The sequence below is a fragment of the Hyperoodon ampullatus genome, assembly GCF_949752795.1.
Source record: "Hyperoodon ampullatus genome assembly, chromosome: 10".
In the NCBI taxonomy this organism is placed as follows: domain Eukaryota; kingdom Metazoa; phylum Chordata; class Mammalia; order Artiodactyla; family Ziphiidae; genus Hyperoodon; species Hyperoodon ampullatus.
This window is the reverse complement of record NC_136923.1, coordinates 33314005-33333753: the sequence shown is the minus strand read 5'-3', so window position 1 is coordinate 33333753 and position 19749 is coordinate 33314005. Positions and strand designations below refer to the sequence as shown.

Sequence of the window (19749 nt, the reverse complement as noted above, 5' to 3'; positions counted from 1 at the left end):
CCCAGCACCTGATGGCTGTCATGGGCTATAACTGAAGACTCTTTCTTTTGGTTTTATCTCTTAAGTGTCCTTCTCTTCTAATGGACCCAAATGGAGGCAATCCCAGGAGGAAAGACACAGAGCCTGAGACATCACACCATCTGCAACCCTTTCTCCACCTCCTTCAATACTTTTATGTAAGAATAAACTGGTTTAGATGAATATCAGGCCAACTAGAAGGAAAACAGAAGACATGACCAGAGAGGAGCCAGTAGAATCTGGGCTACAGGGAGGAGAAAGCCATCTCTTTGGACGCTATTGCTAAAGAGAACCTTAGACACACTTGCAGCAAGCCACATCTTTCCAAGTCATGTGGGTGTTTGTGCTTTTACGTTTGCATGCATGTGGAGGACCTGCAGGACAAGTTACTTAATAAAGGGGTGCCATGAGGAAGAGCATTCCAGCAAGAAGAAACAGCTCTGGAGGGTAGGGATTCAGTCTGTTTGGGTTACTGCTTTATCCCTTGTGCTAAAACAATTCTTGGGACACAGTAGGTACTCAATAAAATCTGTGATATGAATGACTATGTAAAGGTGGGAGATAGGAGTGAATGTGGCTACACTGAAGAAGTGAAAGAAGATCAGTGGAAGGAGGCTTAAAGTTTGAAGGGCCAAGGTGAGGGGTGAAATTTAAAAGATCAAAATGGAGCTGGTGAACACAGTAAGTCCTTTGGACTTTATATCGGGGCAACAGAGTTTTTAAATTAGTGAGAGATTTTAAGCAGCATAGTGACTTAAGCAGACTCACATTTTAGAAATCATTCTGGCTGGAGAATAGAGACTGCTTAAGAAGCTGTTGGAATACCCTTGGGGAGAGATGGGAAGGGCCCTAACTCTGGGGGAGGAGCAGGCATGGAGAGAGATTGAGGATAATTTAGAATCAACCATTTACAAACTGAAAGAAACCTTAGACAGCTTGTCTAATCTTTTACATGAAGAGGTCAGAGAGGTTTAATTGACTTACTCCTGTAGTGGTTTTCTTTTTCTTCTTCCTCTGCTCTTTTGGTATTTCTTAAGACATTTCTCAGAATTGCCCAATTGAGACCTTCATCCCATCACACCTGAACAATTTACTTAATTTAATTTTGCTTTTGTCTAATGTATTCGTCCTATGGTTTGTATCATCTGCTCCTAGAGCCAGAGAAGACTGCTAATTAACTTGCTCTGTAGAGCAGCACTTACAAATGGATGGCCAACACTGCTTCACAGTGGTGGTCTGTAAGGCGGAAAAATTAAACCCATAAATGGAGGATGCAGGAAGGCCTTCCCAGTTATGTACTCCTGAAAAAGTCTTTGAACAGTTGCAGGCAAAGCTTCAGAGATCAGAAAACTAAACGTTCAGGATGCAACCTTCCAAGAGGAATTGCTGAATCATAGGGCAGATGTTTAAAAGTTTCTATTAAAAATTATCACATTGTTTTCCAATGAGATTGGACCATTTTACACTCCCAGTGTAAGAAGATGAAGGTTCCAGTGGTGTCACATTTTCCCCAGCATTTGGTATTGTCAGCTTTCCATTTTAGCTGTTCTAGTGGATGTGAAATGGTATCTCATTATGTTTTCAACTTTCACTCTTGAAATTATTGTGTGGCTGGCATCTCTCTCCTGATTGGACCCAGACTGATACAAACTCTTAGAAGCAAAATGAAAATGAAACACCTTTTTAACTTAAAGATACTTTATCAGGTACTTGATAAAAGCAGCAGTTTCCCACGACAAAAAGTGTTTACTCATACAGAAATGAAGTACCGTATTTAGAGAAATGGAAATGATTTACACATTTGGGATTGAGCTGGCTAAGAAAAATAGAGCACATATAGAGATTTTTTTCTTATGCTTTTCTACTCAATAATAATCATAACCATGTTTGTTTACTTTAGGATGAACAAGATGTATAAATTTTATGATCTTAGGAGAGTCTCTGCAGTACCTAGATACTTAAAATTGGCTTAATCTAAAGTAATTTCAGGGGAGTCATAGACAACGAAAGGACTTACAAGCTCTCGTCTTTCTTCAGTAAAAAAATTTCAAAACCTACTGTCATCTGTAGGGAAACATTTCTTAATTGTTTAAGTAGAATTCAAGGAGAATAGTTCTATAAAAGTTCTAGAACAGTAGTTAAGATCATGGGCAAGTTACATCTCTGTGAGTCAGTTTCTTCATCTGTGAAAGGAGGCTGTCTGCAATTTTTACCTTAATTTTTTAAAAAGGAAAAAAAATCAAGTGATCTAAAACTCGGTAAATTATTGGACTCAAATAGCACTTCTCCTGTAACAATATTGATCGTTGCTAATACTTACATGGCATTTATGTGCCGGCACTATTCTAAGTACTTTGCATGTGATTAAACTCATTTAATTCTCACAACAACCCTATGAGGTGGAATACTAGTATTCATCCTCATTGTATCAAAGAAGAAACTGAAGCAGATTAAGTTAATAACGTCCCATGATCACACAGCTAGAAAGCAACAAATCTGGTATCTGACCCCAGGCAGCCTTGATCCAAAGCTCTGGAAAACTATGCTATGCACTGGAACAGAAAAGAACACAAAAGGCATGCATTTCTCTTTCCTTACACATGACTTGCAGCCTGGATACCTCAAGGGCTCCAGTGCACTAGGAGTGGGATCCAGAAGTGCTTACTTAGCATGGGCCAAGATCCCACAGGTGCAGCTTGGAGCAAGATTATTGTCAAGGTGACACTCTTTGCACCCACAGGGTAATAAGATCTGAGGAAACTACACTGCATATAAATGAAGGGTATGCTTGTAGTACCTCCAACCTTCACATACCTTTAATCAATCAATTCAAAGCATTTAACTAAATTCGCTTTTCCGGGGGAATGGACCTCAGGAAGACCATAAAGAAGCATGGAGTGTTAAGGGATGCTACAACTGGAAACTTGACCTTCGATTCCTATCTCACAATACGCTTGGGAAGTGGAATAGTTTTGCACCAATTGCTTGCACCTGGTAAACAATTAGGCAGAGAAGAGGGGTATGTAGAGGATGTAAAACCATGCAAAAGATGACTTACTGAAAAATACAGAAAACACAAAATAAAAATCATTCCTCATTATTAGGTGAAAGGTTTTTGGGGAACAGAATATCTGCACAGTGCTAAACCATCAGCCCTCAGATTACTTACTAACTGCAAAGGGGAAAATAGATGCTTACAGTAGAGAGATAGGACTGCCACCACCAAAAGTCTTCAAACCTGACCACAGTAACTGTAAGACAACCTGATGTGATGCACAGTCGACCACATAGTAACATCTTAAAAGTATTCACTTTTTATTGAAATATAGTTGGTATACAACATTCTGTAACCTTCAGGTGTACTACATAGTGATTTTATATTTGCAAACATTATGAAATGAACATGATAAGTCCAGTAACCATCTGTTCCCATAAAAAGTTATTACAATATTATGGACCATATTCCTTATGCTGTATACTATATCCCTGTGGCTTATTTATTTTGTAACTGGAGGTTTGTACTTCTTTTTTTTTTTTTTTTTTGCGGTACGCGGGCCTCTCACTGCTGTTGGCCTCTCCCGTCGTGGAGCACAGGCTCCGGACGTGCAGGCTCAGCCACCATGGCTCACGGGCCCAGCCGCTCCGCGGCATGTGGGATCTTCCCGGACCGGGGCACGAACCCATGTCCCCTGCATCGGCAGGCGGACTCTCAACCACTGCGCCACCAGGGAAGCCCAGGTTTGTACTTCTTAATCCCCTTCATCTATATAGAATATATTCCTAGAACAAGTGGGGAAAATTAAATAGGAATGGAACACTCAATATTATCATAAAGTTGCTAATTTTCTTAAGTGTAATAATAGTGCTATGGTTATATAGGAGAATGTCTTATTCTTAGGAGATACATGCTTTAATGTTTAAAGGCAAAGTGTTGTAATGTCTGTAACTTACTTGCAAATAGTGATGCAAAAAAAGGTGGGTGTGTGCATGGCCGTGGGTATGAGTGTATGGATATGGATGTATGGGTGTGCCTGCCCACCTATGTGTAGAGAGAGAGAAAGCAAATGTAGCAAAACATTAACCATTGTCAAATCTAGGTAGAGGGTATATAGGCGTTCATTGAACTATTCTTATTTTTGTTTATTTAAACATTTTAATAATAATAAAAGCTAGAAACAAATAAAATTTTAAAAGTCACACTACTCCCAGAAATACTCCTGCTAACATGTTGGTTTAAATCCTTTTAGCCTTTTTTTTTTATATGCACAGATGACTTTTCCTTAAAACGAAAACAAAAAACAACACAGGATCAAATATACATTGGTACCTGTTCATTTATTCAGTCAAATAAATTAACAAATGTTTATTTAAATATATCTTCCACAGGCCAGGTACATAAATAAATACTAAAAGATATCTTTGAGTTTTCACTGAATGTACCGTAAGAATTCAGTGTGCCTCATTTATTACAGCTGTAGTTTGTAAAAATCATTTAAGAGTAAATAGATGAAAATTCGTAAACTTTTAGTAACTGCGTTATATCTACGGGCATCCTCATCATGAAATATCATTGCCAAATTTAATAAGGTTTTTGTTGGCATTAAAAACTTTTTCTGTGTATTCGTTTAACAAATATTTACTGTCTGTACTGTTCAGTTCCAGGTGCTGTGGGCATATAGGTGTCAAAAACCAACTCTGCCCCTCTGAAGTTCACTCTGACACAGGATCTGAAATGTATAAGTAACCCTGATTGAAAGGGCAGGGACTGGGAAGTCCAGAAAATGGGTTCCTAATTTACCCACTAGTGGATTCCAGAGGAGCTTCATGGAGGAAGTGACGTTTAAATTAAGATTTGAAGGATGAATAGCAGTTAGATTCATGTAACGCTAGATTGGAACATGGGCTCTAGGGTTAACATAGCTTGAAGCAGACCTCAGGCAAGTTGCTTAACCAGCCACCTCCACCTGAGCTGAGGCACTTCTCTGAGAGCTCCCTGTGAACTCTAAGGGCTACAATTCCGAGGAAAGAAGTACCCTCAACATTCTAGAGTCCGGACCAGGTGGGGCGAACCAAGAGGGTCTCCCCGACAGCCCCGCCCCGCTGAGCGCAAGTGCCAGCACGCTCAACCCTGATTGGCCCGCTCTCCCAGCTCGCCGGCATCACTGTATCCAATCGGCGTGGCGCTTGTTGAGCGGCGGCGGCAACCGACGTATACAAGAGGCTTGAGCGTCCTGTGGAGAGCGCAGCCGCTCGCGCCATGAACTTAGGGTAAGCTGCGGAGAGAAAGGTGGTCGTCCGTGGAGAGCGGGTGAGGCTGGGTTGGCTCTTGGAGTCCTTCGCGGGGAGCCTTTCAGGCCTGCGGCGCCCCAAGCAGCTGTGCCCGGCTTCCTGAGGTTGAGGGGGCGAGGGGCTGGGTCGGCCTTTACAGCCTCCGCAGCCTTCCGTTTTCCAGTTAATAACTCGCGAAACTGTGCGTGCCTCCTTTCCGCTTCCTCATTTACCTCAGGAGGGAGAGGGAGGAGAGGCGTGAGAGGAGATAAAAGGTGAGGGCAGGTGGAGAGATAAAGCGTAGCGGCTTCCTGGGGAGAAATCCTGGCCCAGTCCCTGGTGCTTTAAGACCCTGTCTGGTGGTTCTTTGCAGAGTGTGGGAGCGCCCAGAGGAGCTTAGCGGCCTACGTGCCGGGAGCCGAGGCTTCTCGAGGAGTCGTGTATCACCGGTGCCTGGCACCTCATAGGCCCTCATTAAGTAGTGGTTGAGTAAATAAAAAGGACTGTTGCGTGGTTTATCACCACTGGGAAGTTTGATATTTTAAGAAGATGAAAAGTCACCAAACTTACACTCGTGCGCCTCGTTTAGCAAATGCTTTCTATGTTCTAGAATCTAGGGATAAGAAACAAGACAGTCCGCCCCTGAAGGCGTTTGCAACGCGGTAGTGCTGAATAGACGTACTTTACGGTTTCATTCAAGGTCTTTCTTTTGCTTAAGTTTCACCGACGTAAACATGAACTGTTTGTAACTGTGCTACCGGGAAACCCTTAAAACCCATTCTTTATGGTGTTTTTATCTTAGTAAGTTGAAATCGTTTGATTTCCCCAACCTTAGCATCACTGCAAATTTCGTGTTCCTTTTTTTGGCCCGCGAGATTTAATTTTGTCCCTTGGACGTCATTTTTGTCCCTGTTGATATGTGTTGGCGTACGTCTTTTCTCTCTCTCTCACTAAAACAGTAAAATAACTGTGTGTACTGCTGTTTTTGTTTTCAGTGGAATTTTTATTAGGACCTTAACAGGCGTACAAGTTTCGTTGGTAGTATCTACTGTTACTTTGTGCTCTTGGCGTTTGACAGGCACAGATAAAGTGTAGCGGGCAAAGTTTATTATAGATGTATTGCTGTGATAGTTACAAAAGTGTCACTAAGTGTGAATATGTATTAGTTGAAATATTCAGAATAGAGTAGAACTCCATGCTCAAGCAGTTAATAACCGTGGTGGCAATCTTACAGCTTCATTTTCAAATACTGTTCTAACAGGCCATAGAATATGTTTGTCATGAGACCATTATGAAGCTAATAAATGGTAGCTAGATGTGTTTTGCTCCATTAACATAGGTGAGGAGTTTTGTAACAGCATTATTTTTTCCAGTCTAGAGTTAGAAGAATTAAATGATGTTACGATAACCAGATTAATTTATTCCTTGTCAGTAACAAAATGAAGTTTCAGATTTAAGATGAGAAATTGTTTGTATTGTTGGAAAGTTTCAGTAATTTTCTCCATGAAGTTTTAAATTTTATGTTGAATTGAAAAGTGTTTTAAATTAAAAGAATGGTTTCAACTATACACCAATTTTTAAAAGAAAAGTGAACATCTATAGAAATTTTTTAAAAATGGTTTAATATTTACAAGATTCCTTTATAAATTCAGGAGAACAAATTTACTTTCAAGGTTCAACTGAGCATTTCTGTCTATTTAAAATGTTGCTGTTTCTTAAAAATGACAGACAACTTTCTTTTATTTTGCAGAGATGGTTTAAAGCTTGAAACTGAATTATTGGATGGAAAAACCAAGCTAATACTGTCTCCATATGGTATGCTATATTACTAGAAATCTAAAATATTAACTTTTAAATTCCTATGAAAAATGTGTAGTTGTTTAACAGATTTTTTTGCTTGTAGTGGAATATTTAAATGACACTTTGAAAAAAAGCTGGTTTCCCTAACTTCCTCAAATTTATTTTTAGCCAAGTAAAGTCAGATTACATCACTGCTTACCACTGTCAGTATTTATTCATATAATTTAATGTTCCAGTATATTTCATTTGTAACGTTTTTTTATTATATTTGTATATAGCAAATATGCTTATTGCCTAATGAATGATCTAGGTAAAACTTATGCAGTTATGTACTGTGCATGTAAAGAATGTATTGTTTGAGAAAATTCAATTTATAATAAGACCATAGTTTTAAAGTCATTTTTTAGTTTTAGTTTTAAAGCTCAGAGTATGCTTTGGTACTCTCTTCATTCACGTTATTTTCTTTTTCTCTGATCTGTTTATAATTTTACCTTGGAAAATAAACAAAAATGAAATATAAATACTTGAACCACACTGTAAAAGTTAGAACACTCAGGACCTAAAGTTAATGCTTTGAGGGTTAATATTTTTACTTAATATCTTCTTAAAATAATGTTAATTAAAATTTTCTTTGTGACTGCCTTAGTATGTTTTCAGTTGATAGTTTAGTAATTTTTTTTTTCTTTTGTAGAACATAAATCAAAAATTTCTGTAAAGGTAAGCCAAATGACTTTGACCTGACTTGTTTTCAAATGTAAAATGCAGTTTACTTTACAGTGGTTTGAAAATAATTCCTGTCAAACTGTTACAAAGGGTTTGGAATGATGGTCAAAAGTTATTATACCTTGCTTTCAGGCTGGTCCTTTTACAGAAATGGAATCATAATTTTTCAGTTTAAAAAGTCTCCTAGAACTCACTTCTCTAGATCAGTTCTGTCCAGTAACACTTTCTGCAGTGATGGAAATATTCTAAAATCAGTGCTGTCCAATATGATAGCCACTAGCCATGTGTAGTTATTAAGCACTTGAATGTGGCCAGTGAAATTTTAATTGTTTGATTTTTAATTTAATAGCTACTGTACTGGACAGTGCAACTCGTGACATCTTTAAAAATAGTCAAACTTTAAAGCAAAAATTTTTTTTTTCATACTCAAATTGCATTTTCCCACACCAAAAAGATGTATTTGATTGACAAAATCTTACATGCATTTAGCTTCCTCCTCTAAGAGGTTACACTTGAGCTAAATAATAGTGTTCCTTTTAAATTATTTTTCTTTATCAGGAACCCACAGGGCCTTTTTCTACAAAATACATTACTGCTTCAAAATTTTGATACCACTACTTTTCTTGTTTCCCATTTCTTTTTCCATTAAGCAGCAGAAATTTCTACTCTCCCCCTCTATAACTTACTGTAGCCCATTTTATTTTGCAGCATCTTAAAGTCTGTCTTTCCATATCTTGAATAGAGACTGGTTTGGGTGATGTGGCCCTTTTCTCTTCAACTCTGAACCCTTGATGGCTTTGCTGTTTCTTCCTGGTTTAATCAAGGTGGAAAAGTTGCTTGAGAACCCAACATATCAATTACTTGATAAATGGGTAACGCTGATCAGAGTAATTCCACAAACTACCTTTAAAAATTATTACATGCACACACACACACACACATACACATACACAGTATATACATACCCTGTGTGTTCCCTTAATCACAGAATACAGATTGTATAGTTTTTTCCTAACCCTGCCCTATTAAAATATTGCAACTGGGGCTCCCCTGGTGGCGCAGTGGTTGAGAGTCCGCCTGCTGATGCAGGGGACATGGGTTCGTGCCCTGGTCCGGGAAGATCCCACATGCCGCAGAGCGGCTGGGCCCGTGAGCCATGGCCACTGAGCCTGCGTGTCCGGAGCCTGTGCTCCGCAACGGGAGAGGCCACAACAGTGAGAGGCCCATGTATGGCAAAAAAAAAAAAAAAAAATTACAACTAACTGTTCTTATTTGAGTCACATTAACAAATACAGTGCTCCTTTTCATGCTCCTAGATAGAAATCAACTATTACACATAGGTTTTTTTTTTTATCTTCACCTGACCTCAGTTCTGTCACACACGTTCCCTCTTCGATTGTGTCCTTAATGGATGTGCTATAGTCACTACATTTGTGAAGACGTTTCATTATCTTTTTAACCAACTTAGAACATCTGGAGATCCCCTTTTATGCCTGTAATAAACAAAGTTACTAGTCTTGGACTTTTGGTAGAATCATTACAAAATTCTTTTAGCAGTTTAGGGATTTTTTTATTCTAGGATTCTTCTTTCCAGAGTAACTAATAAGTCTCTGCTGATGTTGATCTTAAATTATTTATTGTCTTAAAGCAGATTGTTTGGGTTTATTTCTCTTGCTTTTGGGATTCCAAAATACTGATGCATGGTAACTATGCGAAGTGATGGGTATGTTAATTAGCTTGATTGTGGTGATTATTCCACAATGTATACATATATCAAATCATCAAATTTTACACCTTAAATATATATGATTTTTTTTTTTTTTCGGTACATGGGCCTCTCACTGTTGTGGCCTCTCCCGTTGTGGAGCGCAGGCTCAGCGGCCATGGCTCACGGGCCCAGCCAGTCCACGGCATGTGGGATCCTCCTGGACCGGGGCACGAGCCCGTGTCTCCTGCATCAGCAGGCGGACTCTCAACCACTGCGCCACCAGGAAAGCCCAAATATATATGATTTTTAATGGTCAATTAAATCTCAGTAAAGCTGGAAAAAAATACTGTTGCAACCTAAATCTCCTTTCTATATTGACTTTATTTCAAGGAGCTTCTCTTCCCTTATTTAGGTTCCTGAGATGCTTATTTCTTTCTTTGCTCTTCACAGAAGACAAAAACCAAAAACAGTAGTGCTGTCTTCCTTTTATTGTTTTAATCAGTTTTTTAGTTTCCAAAATCTCACAGTTCTGTAGATATATGTTGAATTCTCTTTTCTGTAAGTTATTCATGAATTCACTCATCATAGTGCTTTTCTTCTACTGGGGTAAGCTTCTAAGTGACTATAGTACCTACATTTCTGTTTTTCCTCTTCCTCACAGGTTGAATTCCTGTCATGTACATAGTGTGCTCTTTAAACACTGAACTCTATCTCATCATCATCAAGTTTAACAAACTGTGGTCAGAGTACTTTAATTCTTTCAAAATCTCTCCTGTACTTTTCTTTAATCTGTGGTAATAAATATGAAGTAAAGATGGTTACCAGTCTAATTTCTTAAGCTTTTATAGGAAGATAAATGAGAGAAATATTAATGATTCAGTGTCATGGGTAATTTATAAATTCTAACCTCAAAATTATCTCACAATTAGTTGAAATATAAAACATCTTAAAATTTTCGCAGGTATTTCTATGTGTGAGAGTCAGAATGGTAACACACTAAAAGATGTATACAATATTAGTGCTAGGTAGCACATTTTATATTTTAAAATGTTAATCTTCTCTGATTCTTTCTGGCGTTGGGATCCTGGCCCTATATAAATTGTGAAGTCGGCCAGCGTTAAATGCATTGGACGCTGTCTTTATATATATTTTTAATATTAGGAAAAGTACTGGTACAATCAAAACTAGGTAAGAGAGCAGCATGCTACCTAAAAATGTTGATGATGTGAAGACCTATTTGATGTATTAAAATTCATCTAATCCAGTAAACACTTGGGAAATGATTTGGGCTAGATTGCTTTTTCCTATTAATTAACCTGAACATAATTGAATATTTATTTGGTAGTTCATGGATTTTTTTGCTGCCTCCACTCATTGCTCTTCTCTGGCATTAAGCTACAAACGTATTCAGGATTGAGCTGCATGTATATTGATCTCATGCCAGACATTGCTACCCCCTTTTTTTTATTACATAATTTTTAGATGACTTTTTCTGTGTGTTACTTCTGATTTAAGTGGAATGTGGCAAAATAGTTCTAGTTAAATTGGAGCTCCAATTAATAGGTTTCTGTTTAACAAGGATTTACTGCAGCTGTAAAACTCCATATGTGTGTACAGCTCCATTCTTGGCTTTGTTTGTTCTGTGACTGAGAGAAAAATGGAGTAAAACCTAGTCCATGTTTCCTAGAAGCAGGGGTGTCAGTCAGGTAAATAACTATATAATACATGTAGAATAAAATGTGTGCCATACTAGGGTTATAAAAAGAAGAAAACTGTGGAAAGCAGGTCTTTGTGGTTCAGGGAGACAGGGAATGCTTCATAAATGAGGTGACACTTTAATTAGAACTTAAAAGGTGAAGGAGATTTTCATAGTGAAGGAAGTAGGGTAGTATATTCTAAACTCAGAGAAAATAGTGGGCAAAAATACCAAGGTACAAAACATAATTTGCATTTGGGGGATAGTGTGTATATCAGCGGGGAATGTAGAACATAAAACTTAGGGAGGGTGGTTACAATCATGAGGAGTTTAAATGTATACACAGAGGGTTTGAACTTATTTGATTTGCATGTAGGGAGCGTTAAAGAATTTTTGAAAGTAGACTAGGTATGATTTGTGTTGTAGGAAAGGGCTTCAGGCAATTCTTTGAGGGACAGATTATCATAACAGGGACACTACTTAAGGGCCAATTATATTAGTCCAGGGAGAGTCTTATGAGACCCTGAAGCATGGTGGCTAGCAGAATGGAAAGAAGGGGACAAAAGTGAGAGACTTTTTAAGATACGTTTAGGGAATACACTACACTTCTTAGCAGTTTGAGTGAGAAACTGATTAGAGAACTGACATACTCAGCTGTTAATGATCCCAAAAATGTCAGTATGAGTCAAAGAAGGGTAGGATTAGTAATAGCTGTAGTCGTTGGAGACTGGGGTGGCAGAGCTTAGCTCTGTAACCTATGTGCAGTCTGCTGATAATTTGCCTAATCCACACAGTGGTTTTCAAAAACTAGAATGAATTGTGAGTGTCTAAAAAATGGAACTTTTAAGGTAAAATATGGCATTCTTGGTTCTCTTGAAATACTGGATGATCTAGCAAGTAGACTCAGATTCCTCTTTGGCAATGTAGGCTGCTTCTGAGGGGTGGCTGCCTCCTTTAGACAAAAAAGTGCTCTTCAGTTATCCTAGTTCCCACCCAGGCTAATTTACACTACGTATTTGAATTTGCCACCTCTCATTTAGAGTTAGTTATATAAAAATAGCCACAGAGATAGGAGGGTAAAAGGGCATTTTAAATTGTGGTATTGGTATTATCAAAAGTCTAAAGCCTGGAGTAAAAGGGTATAGGTGAGGTGAAGAAGGTAATAAAGAGATTTTACTACTGATAATACAGGTACATTTTAAAAAGAAAGGTAAAATGGGGTTGATTTATTGGTCAAAGTGTGGTTGTGTATTATGTCATTTTTGAAAGACAAGGACATTTTGGATATGATAAGCCAGATGAAAGCCATGTGGCATCTACCCCACTCCTTGATAACAAGAATCTTGTCTTACTCATTTTATACCTCCAACATCTTTCCCATAGTGTTGATCACCTAAAAAGCAATACTTAGTATTTATTGAATGACTGTTGAATTATTTTATGTTAGATGGGTTTGCAGAAATGTACAGTGGGATAGATTTGAGATAAGCTGTAATCAGTAGTGTGGTAATGAAAACCTGAATTTAGGTGTATTGTCATGTAAAAGGGGAGAAAAAGATATTTGGAAGGAAGGAATGACCAGTACTTGCTGGTAAGCTAAAGAAGACCGTGAAGGAGGATAAAGAGTCAAAGATGACTCCATGGTTGCTGGTCTGAAAGATTAGAACAACAGTGCTACAGAAATGAGATATTTTGGAAAGGGGAGCTAATTTGGGGGAGAGAGAGAAAGAATTCAGTCTTTAAAATGGTATGGTTGAAGATAGTAATACAACAAAAATTTACTGAAACCTACCCTGTTCCACTCACTGTTCAGATACTGGGGACACAGCAATAGACAAAGCAAACAAAAATCTCTGCCCTGGGCTTCCCTGGTGGTGCAGTGGTTAAGAATCTGCCTGCCAATGCAGGGGACACGGGTTCGGGCCCTGGTCCAGGAGGATCCCACATGCCGCGGAGCAACTAAGCCTGTGTGCCACGACTACTGAAGCCCACACGCCTAGAGCCCGTGCTCCGCAACAAGGGAAGCCACGGCGGTGAAAAGTCTGTGCACTGCAACAAAGAGTAGCCCCCGCTTGCCGCAACTAGACAAAGCCGCGGGCAGCAATAAAGACCCAGTGCAGCCTAAAATAAATAAAATAAATAAATTAAAAAAAAATCTCTGCCCTGTAGTGTTTACATTAGAAAAAGGTGGGAATTTCCCTGGTGGCGCAGTGATTAAGAATCTGCCTGCCAGTGCAGGGGACACGGGATCCATCCCTGGTCTGGGAAGATCCCACGTGCCGCGGAGCAACTAAGCCCATGCGTCACAACTACTGAGCCTGCGCTCTAGAGCCCGCGAGCCACAACTACTGAAGCCTGCACGCCTAGAGCCCACGCTCCGCAACGAGAGAAGCCACTGCATTGAGAAGCCCACGCACCTCAAAGAAGAGTATCCCCGCTCGCCACAACTAGAGAAAGCTTGTGCACAGCAACGAAGACCCGATGCAGCCAAAAATAAATTAATAAATTGGGAAAAAAAAAGGTGAAATGGGCAAAAAATAATCAAAATAAATATAGAATATTACAGGACAAAAGTGCTATAGAGAAACATGAGAGAAAGGGAAGGGGCACAGTCATTTCAGGGGCACGGTAGCCTTGGGAAAGTGGGGAGTGCTAGGGAGGTGGGAGTGAAGTTAAATCAGGAAGCCGGCAATTTTTAATAGGGTGTTCAGAGAAGACCTCACTGAGCCAGTGATGTTGAGCCAAGATTTGAACGTGGTGAGTGAATGAGCCATGTAAAATCTGAAGGAATAATGTCCCAAGTAGAGGCACTGACTAGTGCTAAGGCCTATGACTGGAGGTTCTTATTGAAATTGAGATTATTACAGTTAAGGGTAGTTACAAGGTCAGCATAAGATATCACTGTGGCAATGAGTAACTGAGGTAGCATGGAAGATAAGAGTATAGGAACAGAGGTCAAGGAAATGAGGCCAGGGTATTGAAAGAACATGAAAGCACCAATAATTAAGACAGGAGTTAGGTTAGAGAGAGGGTGGTGACCCACAAGCTAAGTTATTCAAGGAATAAGGGCTAGTAACCTACTGGTGTATAAATGCCTGTAAAGAAAGGTAGTGTGGGTGTTAGAATCATGACATGAGATTCAAAGCTGAAGCAGAATGGACTGTAAACGCCTAGAATAAAAGTTATTTTGTAATCTTCATTATCCTGAAATAAAATAATAATTTCCAGTTGTTAATGAAGCTTTCAAGTGAAGATTTGCAAAGGTTGAGTGTTAGTTTCTCATGGTATATTATCTAACTAGCAAAATGAGAAAAAAAAAGTTTCGAAGCCTGACTTATCACTGATTATATAAAGATAATTGTTGATTTTTCGTGGGCTCTTGTAAAGAATAAATTTCTGGTGTTTTAGCAGATGGGAAATAAGACCAAGATTGCAAAATGTCCTTTAAGAAATAAACAAACTGGATACATTCTGAAATCACAAAATACTTGTGTCAGGAGTGAAAAACTTTCGCAAAAGAAGAGAATTGGTTCAGAAACTTCATTGGCAAAAAGTGAAAAAAATAGTATGACTTTTTCACCCACTAAGGATTTGTGCAAGCAGTATGCAGATAAAGGCCATCTTCATATACAGAAAGAAATTTCACCTGCAACCCCTAATATACAGAAGACTAGAAACAGCATAAATGCATTTGTAGTAGCTAAACAGAAGCCTTGCAAAAAGCACATCACAGCTGAAAATGTGAAGAGCAGTTTGGTGTGTCTAACACAAGACCAACTACAACAGATTTTGATGACTGTAAACCAAGGAAATAAATCAGTTTCCCTGACTGAGAATGGAAAGGAGGAAACAAGTAAGATTTTTCTGAAGTTTTAATATTAATTTTATCAATATGTAAGTTTTAGAATTTGAGTTTCATTGGATTTTACATAACTGTGCCTCTTAAATTCTAGTTTAACATGTAACAGTGTTTTAAAATAAACGTTTAAAATAAATAAATAAACGTTTAGAAAACATTCTCATAGGCAGAATTACTTTTGTAGTTAAAATATGCCATGTTTTAAGGTTAATGCTCAGAATATTATTCTCATGTACCATGGCCTTAAGAAACCCAGTTTCTGTGGATTCTAGATTTTAGTACAGAAAGCTGTTGTACTAATTTTGGAAGGTAGGAGGCTTTACTTACGTGAAAACTAATTATGTAAAATGTTCTAAAAAATTGCTATTGTATTTCTAATGAAAAACGAGGGAATTTTGCTATGAAGATTTGACATGAGTTGCTGAAAAGGATTATTTTCCTGGCCCCGGCTTTTGCTCTTCCTGACTCTCAATCCTTGCTAAGAATTGGCAGCACTATCTTTTTAACCAGCGTAAAACACTGACTTGGAAGTAATGGCATATTATATGCCTTCTATTTTACTAGTCAGGGTATTGTATTATGTTTTTAAAAGCCTTCTAGTTTCAGCTTTGAGCTAAGGAATTGTGACTATGAATAGAAATATTATTAAAATTTTGTTAAGCAACCATGAAATAAATGAAAATAAAATTAACAGTCACCAGGAAGAGGCCCCACAACTGGTCTGGGGACCAGGTAGCTCCTTAGCACTCCCAAGGGGCTCAAAATGGAGTCATTTGCCTTCTCTTGGTATAGATTATTCTTTGTAAAGTCAGGGAGCTAACTTTTATCTTTAAGGCTAGAATTCTAGCTCAAAGAACAAAAAATAAAAACTTGCTGGGCGTAATGAGAGATGATATCAACAAAGTTAAAAGCAGAATTTGCCTAATCATATAATGACCTGCATATTAGATACGCTTTCTCTCCATTGGGAGAACTATCACATTGAGGAATTTTTGAGCCAAGCATATAAGCCCTGTGTAAAACATTTGGAATAGATACAGCTGGGATATAGAGACAGTGGTCCATGGAAAAGTTCATCACTGATTGCTTTCCCAGCTAAATGAGAAAAATAAGGGCAAGGTAATGAGTTTTTTATAAAGCTGTTTGCATTTATTCTCCTTTAAGTTGTGATTTGTATTATCATTTATATTATTTGTAAAAGTGTTGTTGGCAAGAGTAAATGGAGGTTTTTTTGGTTGTTGCTTGTTTTCTTATTTGAAACAAAAGTTTGTATGGCTATGGCCATACCTCTGGGCCATTTAACCTCTGAGGCTCAGTTACCTTTTTTGACAAAAAGGGAATCGTAATACGCACTGCAAGGACTGCTGTAAGAGGTGATTAATTAGATGATGTGTAAAGCCGTGTTTTTTTAAAACTGTGTAACTGTATCAAGATAAGGTATTATAATAGATGTAATTTTAGTATTCATTTTAAAACATGCATTTTACCTTCTAGGTCAGTATAGTCTAAATTTAAACAATATTCCTGATCAGCCAAAGGATGAGAACATCATGGGACTTCCGCAAAAAACTGAGGCCATTTCATCTGTTCAGGATAAAAAAAAGTCTGTTTTAAATGAAAATCAGGTGACATCTAATCAGTATGAGCAGAAAATTGCCACGTATGTAACTCACATCTGTTGTTGTGGGGTCATCTTGGGAATATGGTTTTACTTTTCCTTGACTTGTATGTGAAATATTTACTCTGAAGACTAGAGCTATTTAAAAGTTTATTACTTAATATTTATGGAGTAAGTTATATAGAAACATATGATAAGGTTTCTGTTATTTTTTGTGTCTTGTCTTAGAGAGAATATATGGAAACCAGCTGACATATTCAGTACTCTGGGAGAAAGAGAACGTGATAGAGGTTTGTTGGAAGCAAAAAAAGCCCAGTGGAGGAAAGAGCTTGGTAGGTAATTATTGCACATTTTATTATAGTTTTGTTGGCTTAAGGAATGTATATTGAGGATGAAGTACATCTTGCAGTATGATATTATCAAAAACCTTGTTTTATAACATTCACCATCTAGAGTAGTTCTTTGCAAATGGCATAAGAAACTTTGTGATTTCACATTCCCTTATGTTATATCTTTTTGTTTGCTGCTCTGTGGTGTGCACCAAAAGCCACAGATGAACATTAATATCATCAGTACCCTTCTGGAGCTCAAAGATTCCTAAACATTTCTCATTTCCTGAGAATCCATTTTCATATTTTTCCATTACAGAAATTCTATGGGTTAAAGATGGTTTTATTTAAAAATAATTCATTTTAAAAATTAAAACATTCTAATCAAGAATCATCAATATGATATCAATCAGTATATCCCATACAAAGATAAGCTTATTTCTTTTTTTCAGTCTGTAGACATCATAACAGAAAAAGTTATAATTTCTGTTAAGTAGGGTCTTAAGGAAAGTAAGATAATAACTAAGAAACTCCTGTTACTTCTTGGACTAGACTTAGGGTCCAGGTATCAGAGTTTGGAAAGTAAACAAGGTAATAGTTGTACTTAGGAATAGTTGTACTAAAAGCATGAAGATGGGATTCACTGTCCACTGAACTGGAAAGTCCTGCCAGTTAGTCACAACCCTTCCAGGACAGGTGATCTAGAAAAAGATAAGCGAAGAAATAGGGAATGAATTGATGTTGGAAGTCAAAGTAATAGAATAATAAAGAAATTAAATGTATGGTAGCAGTATCAGAAGGTTTGGAGATCTGATGTGTTTTATATCATAATTGCAGCTTTAAATGTTTTTTCAGTACAAATTTGGACACATGATTTTATGTACTTTACTTTTCAGCAGTTATAAATAATAATGGCTGACATTTATTAAATATTTACTTTGTGTGAGGCCCTATACTGAAAATAGGCGCTATTATTACTCTGATTTCACAGAATAAAAAATGGGGTTTAGAGGGATGAACATCATTTTGCCCACAGTCACACAGCCGGGAAGTGGTTGAACCTGAATTTGACCCCAGAGTTCTCTGAGTCCAGAGTTCTAGCTTTTAAGCCTTATAGTAATAAATAAATGAACATTACTGTAGAGTAGAACCTCACAATAATTAGCATAATATAAAATATGTTCTGAAAAAATTGCTCCTTATTTATAATTGTAGTAAAACAAACATTTTTACATCCATTTATGCCATACTTAAATTTGGTTCTGATTAAACATTTTCTTTTATTCCATATCCTTAAAATTCTTCTCTGTCTTGTGAGTTAATCTCCTTCCTGAAAAACAGTTTTGATCTGTGTTGGAATCTGCACTCTTTAAGAAGGTCATGATTTGTTTACGTCATTTTTTTTTTTACAGTTTTTGTATATTTTTTTAAAAAGGACATTATTTACAGATGAACAGGTTGCTTTAAAGAAGAAAGAAAAAGAAGCTTCTGAAAAATGGAATAATCCATGGAAAAAATCTGAAAGTGATAAAATAGTATGGGAAAAACTTCAAATTCTTGATCAGGCTAAGGTAAAAGTATCAAAATCAGGCACTTATGGAATATAAGATACCTTAATTGCAGTTTTTTAATGCTAAGCCTTGTTTATATCATACAGCTTTTTTTTTTTTTTTAATAAATTTGTTTATTTATTTATGGCTGCATTGGGTCTTTGTTGCTGCACACGGGCTTTTCTCTAGTGGTGAGCAGGGGCTACTCTTCGTTGCGGTGCACAGGCATCTCATCGCAGTGGCTTCTCTTGTTGCGGAGCATGGGTTCTAGGCACACGGGCTTCAGTAGTTGTGGCTCACAGGCTCTAGAGCGCAGGCTCCGTAGTTGTGGTGCACGGGCTTAGTTGCTGCACGGCATGTGGGATCTTTCCCTACCAGGGCTCGAACCCGTGTCTCCTGCGTTGGCAGGCAAATTCTTAACCACTGTGCCACCAGGGAAGTCCCTCATAAAGCTTATTTTTGAAGCTTATTCGTTTTTTTAAAACTCACTTTTCATATGGTATTTTAAAACAACGTTATTTTGAATTAATTTATGACCTCAGCTACTCTGTTTGCATTCTGTAAATAGTCTTACTATGTTAGTAGGTGAGTGTAAAGGCCCCTGGCACCTCCTTTAGGCTCCTATAAAAGAGCTCCATGATGTTATAGATGACCACAAAACTCTACCACTGACCATGTGGTATCCACTACAAGGTTATCAAATCAAACATAAGTGATTGCTTATCAAACATAAGTATATACCATGTGTCCCTCGGGTAGTGCTTTGGGGACCTTTAAATTTTGCATGTATTTAATACTAGACAAAAAAGTGCCCTTGTTTTTCTTTTTGTTGTTAGACTTCTGCTAGCTATTCTAGGATTCTGTCACAGTCTCCCAGTCAGGTAATGGTGATCCAGGCTGACGGGCACTCACTACCTAGAGCTAGTCAGATTTTAGAGGTAAGTTCTAAATGTCATTACTTTGAATATATAAGCCCTTTAGTACTTGATGACTATATAACGTATTTTCCTTGAAGAAGTGAATCTAAATACTCTTTTAAATTACCAGTTAATTTTTATTGAGTGCAGTATGCTCCTTAAATTTTTTTTTTTAATTAACTTATTTTGTTTTTGGCTGCGTTGGGTCTCCGTTGCTGCGCGCAGGCTTTCTCTAGTTGCAGTGAGCGAGGGCTACTCTTCGT

At 37.7% G+C, this 19749-nt stretch overlaps 1 protein-coding gene across 10 annotated transcripts in view; it reads left to right on the top strand.

Moving 5' to 3' along the window:
• Positions 1 to 14624: 14624 nt before the first annotated feature.
• The window catches only part of CCDC66 (coiled-coil domain containing 66), a gene marked incomplete at its 5' end in the record, with an annotated part of 51670 nt that continues 46545 nt past the window's right edge, over positions 14625 to 19749 (top strand). For 5 of the 10 annotated variants that reach the window (XM_079713592.1, XM_079713591.1, XM_079713588.1 and 2 more), the window contains 4 exons: positions 14625 to 15066; positions 16567 to 16732; positions 16919 to 17022; positions 18469 to 18590. In XM_079713592.1, the coding sequence (XP_079569718.1) occupies positions 14625 to 15066; positions 16567 to 16732; positions 16919 to 17022; positions 18469 to 18590 (834 nt within the window). Of the gene's footprint in view, positions 15067 to 16566; positions 16733 to 16918; positions 17027 to 18454; positions 18591 to 19405; positions 19508 to 19749 lie in introns of all 10 variants that reach the window. The other 5 variants (XM_079713590.1, XM_079713586.1, XM_079713584.1 and 2 more) reach the window with 3 other exon arrangements.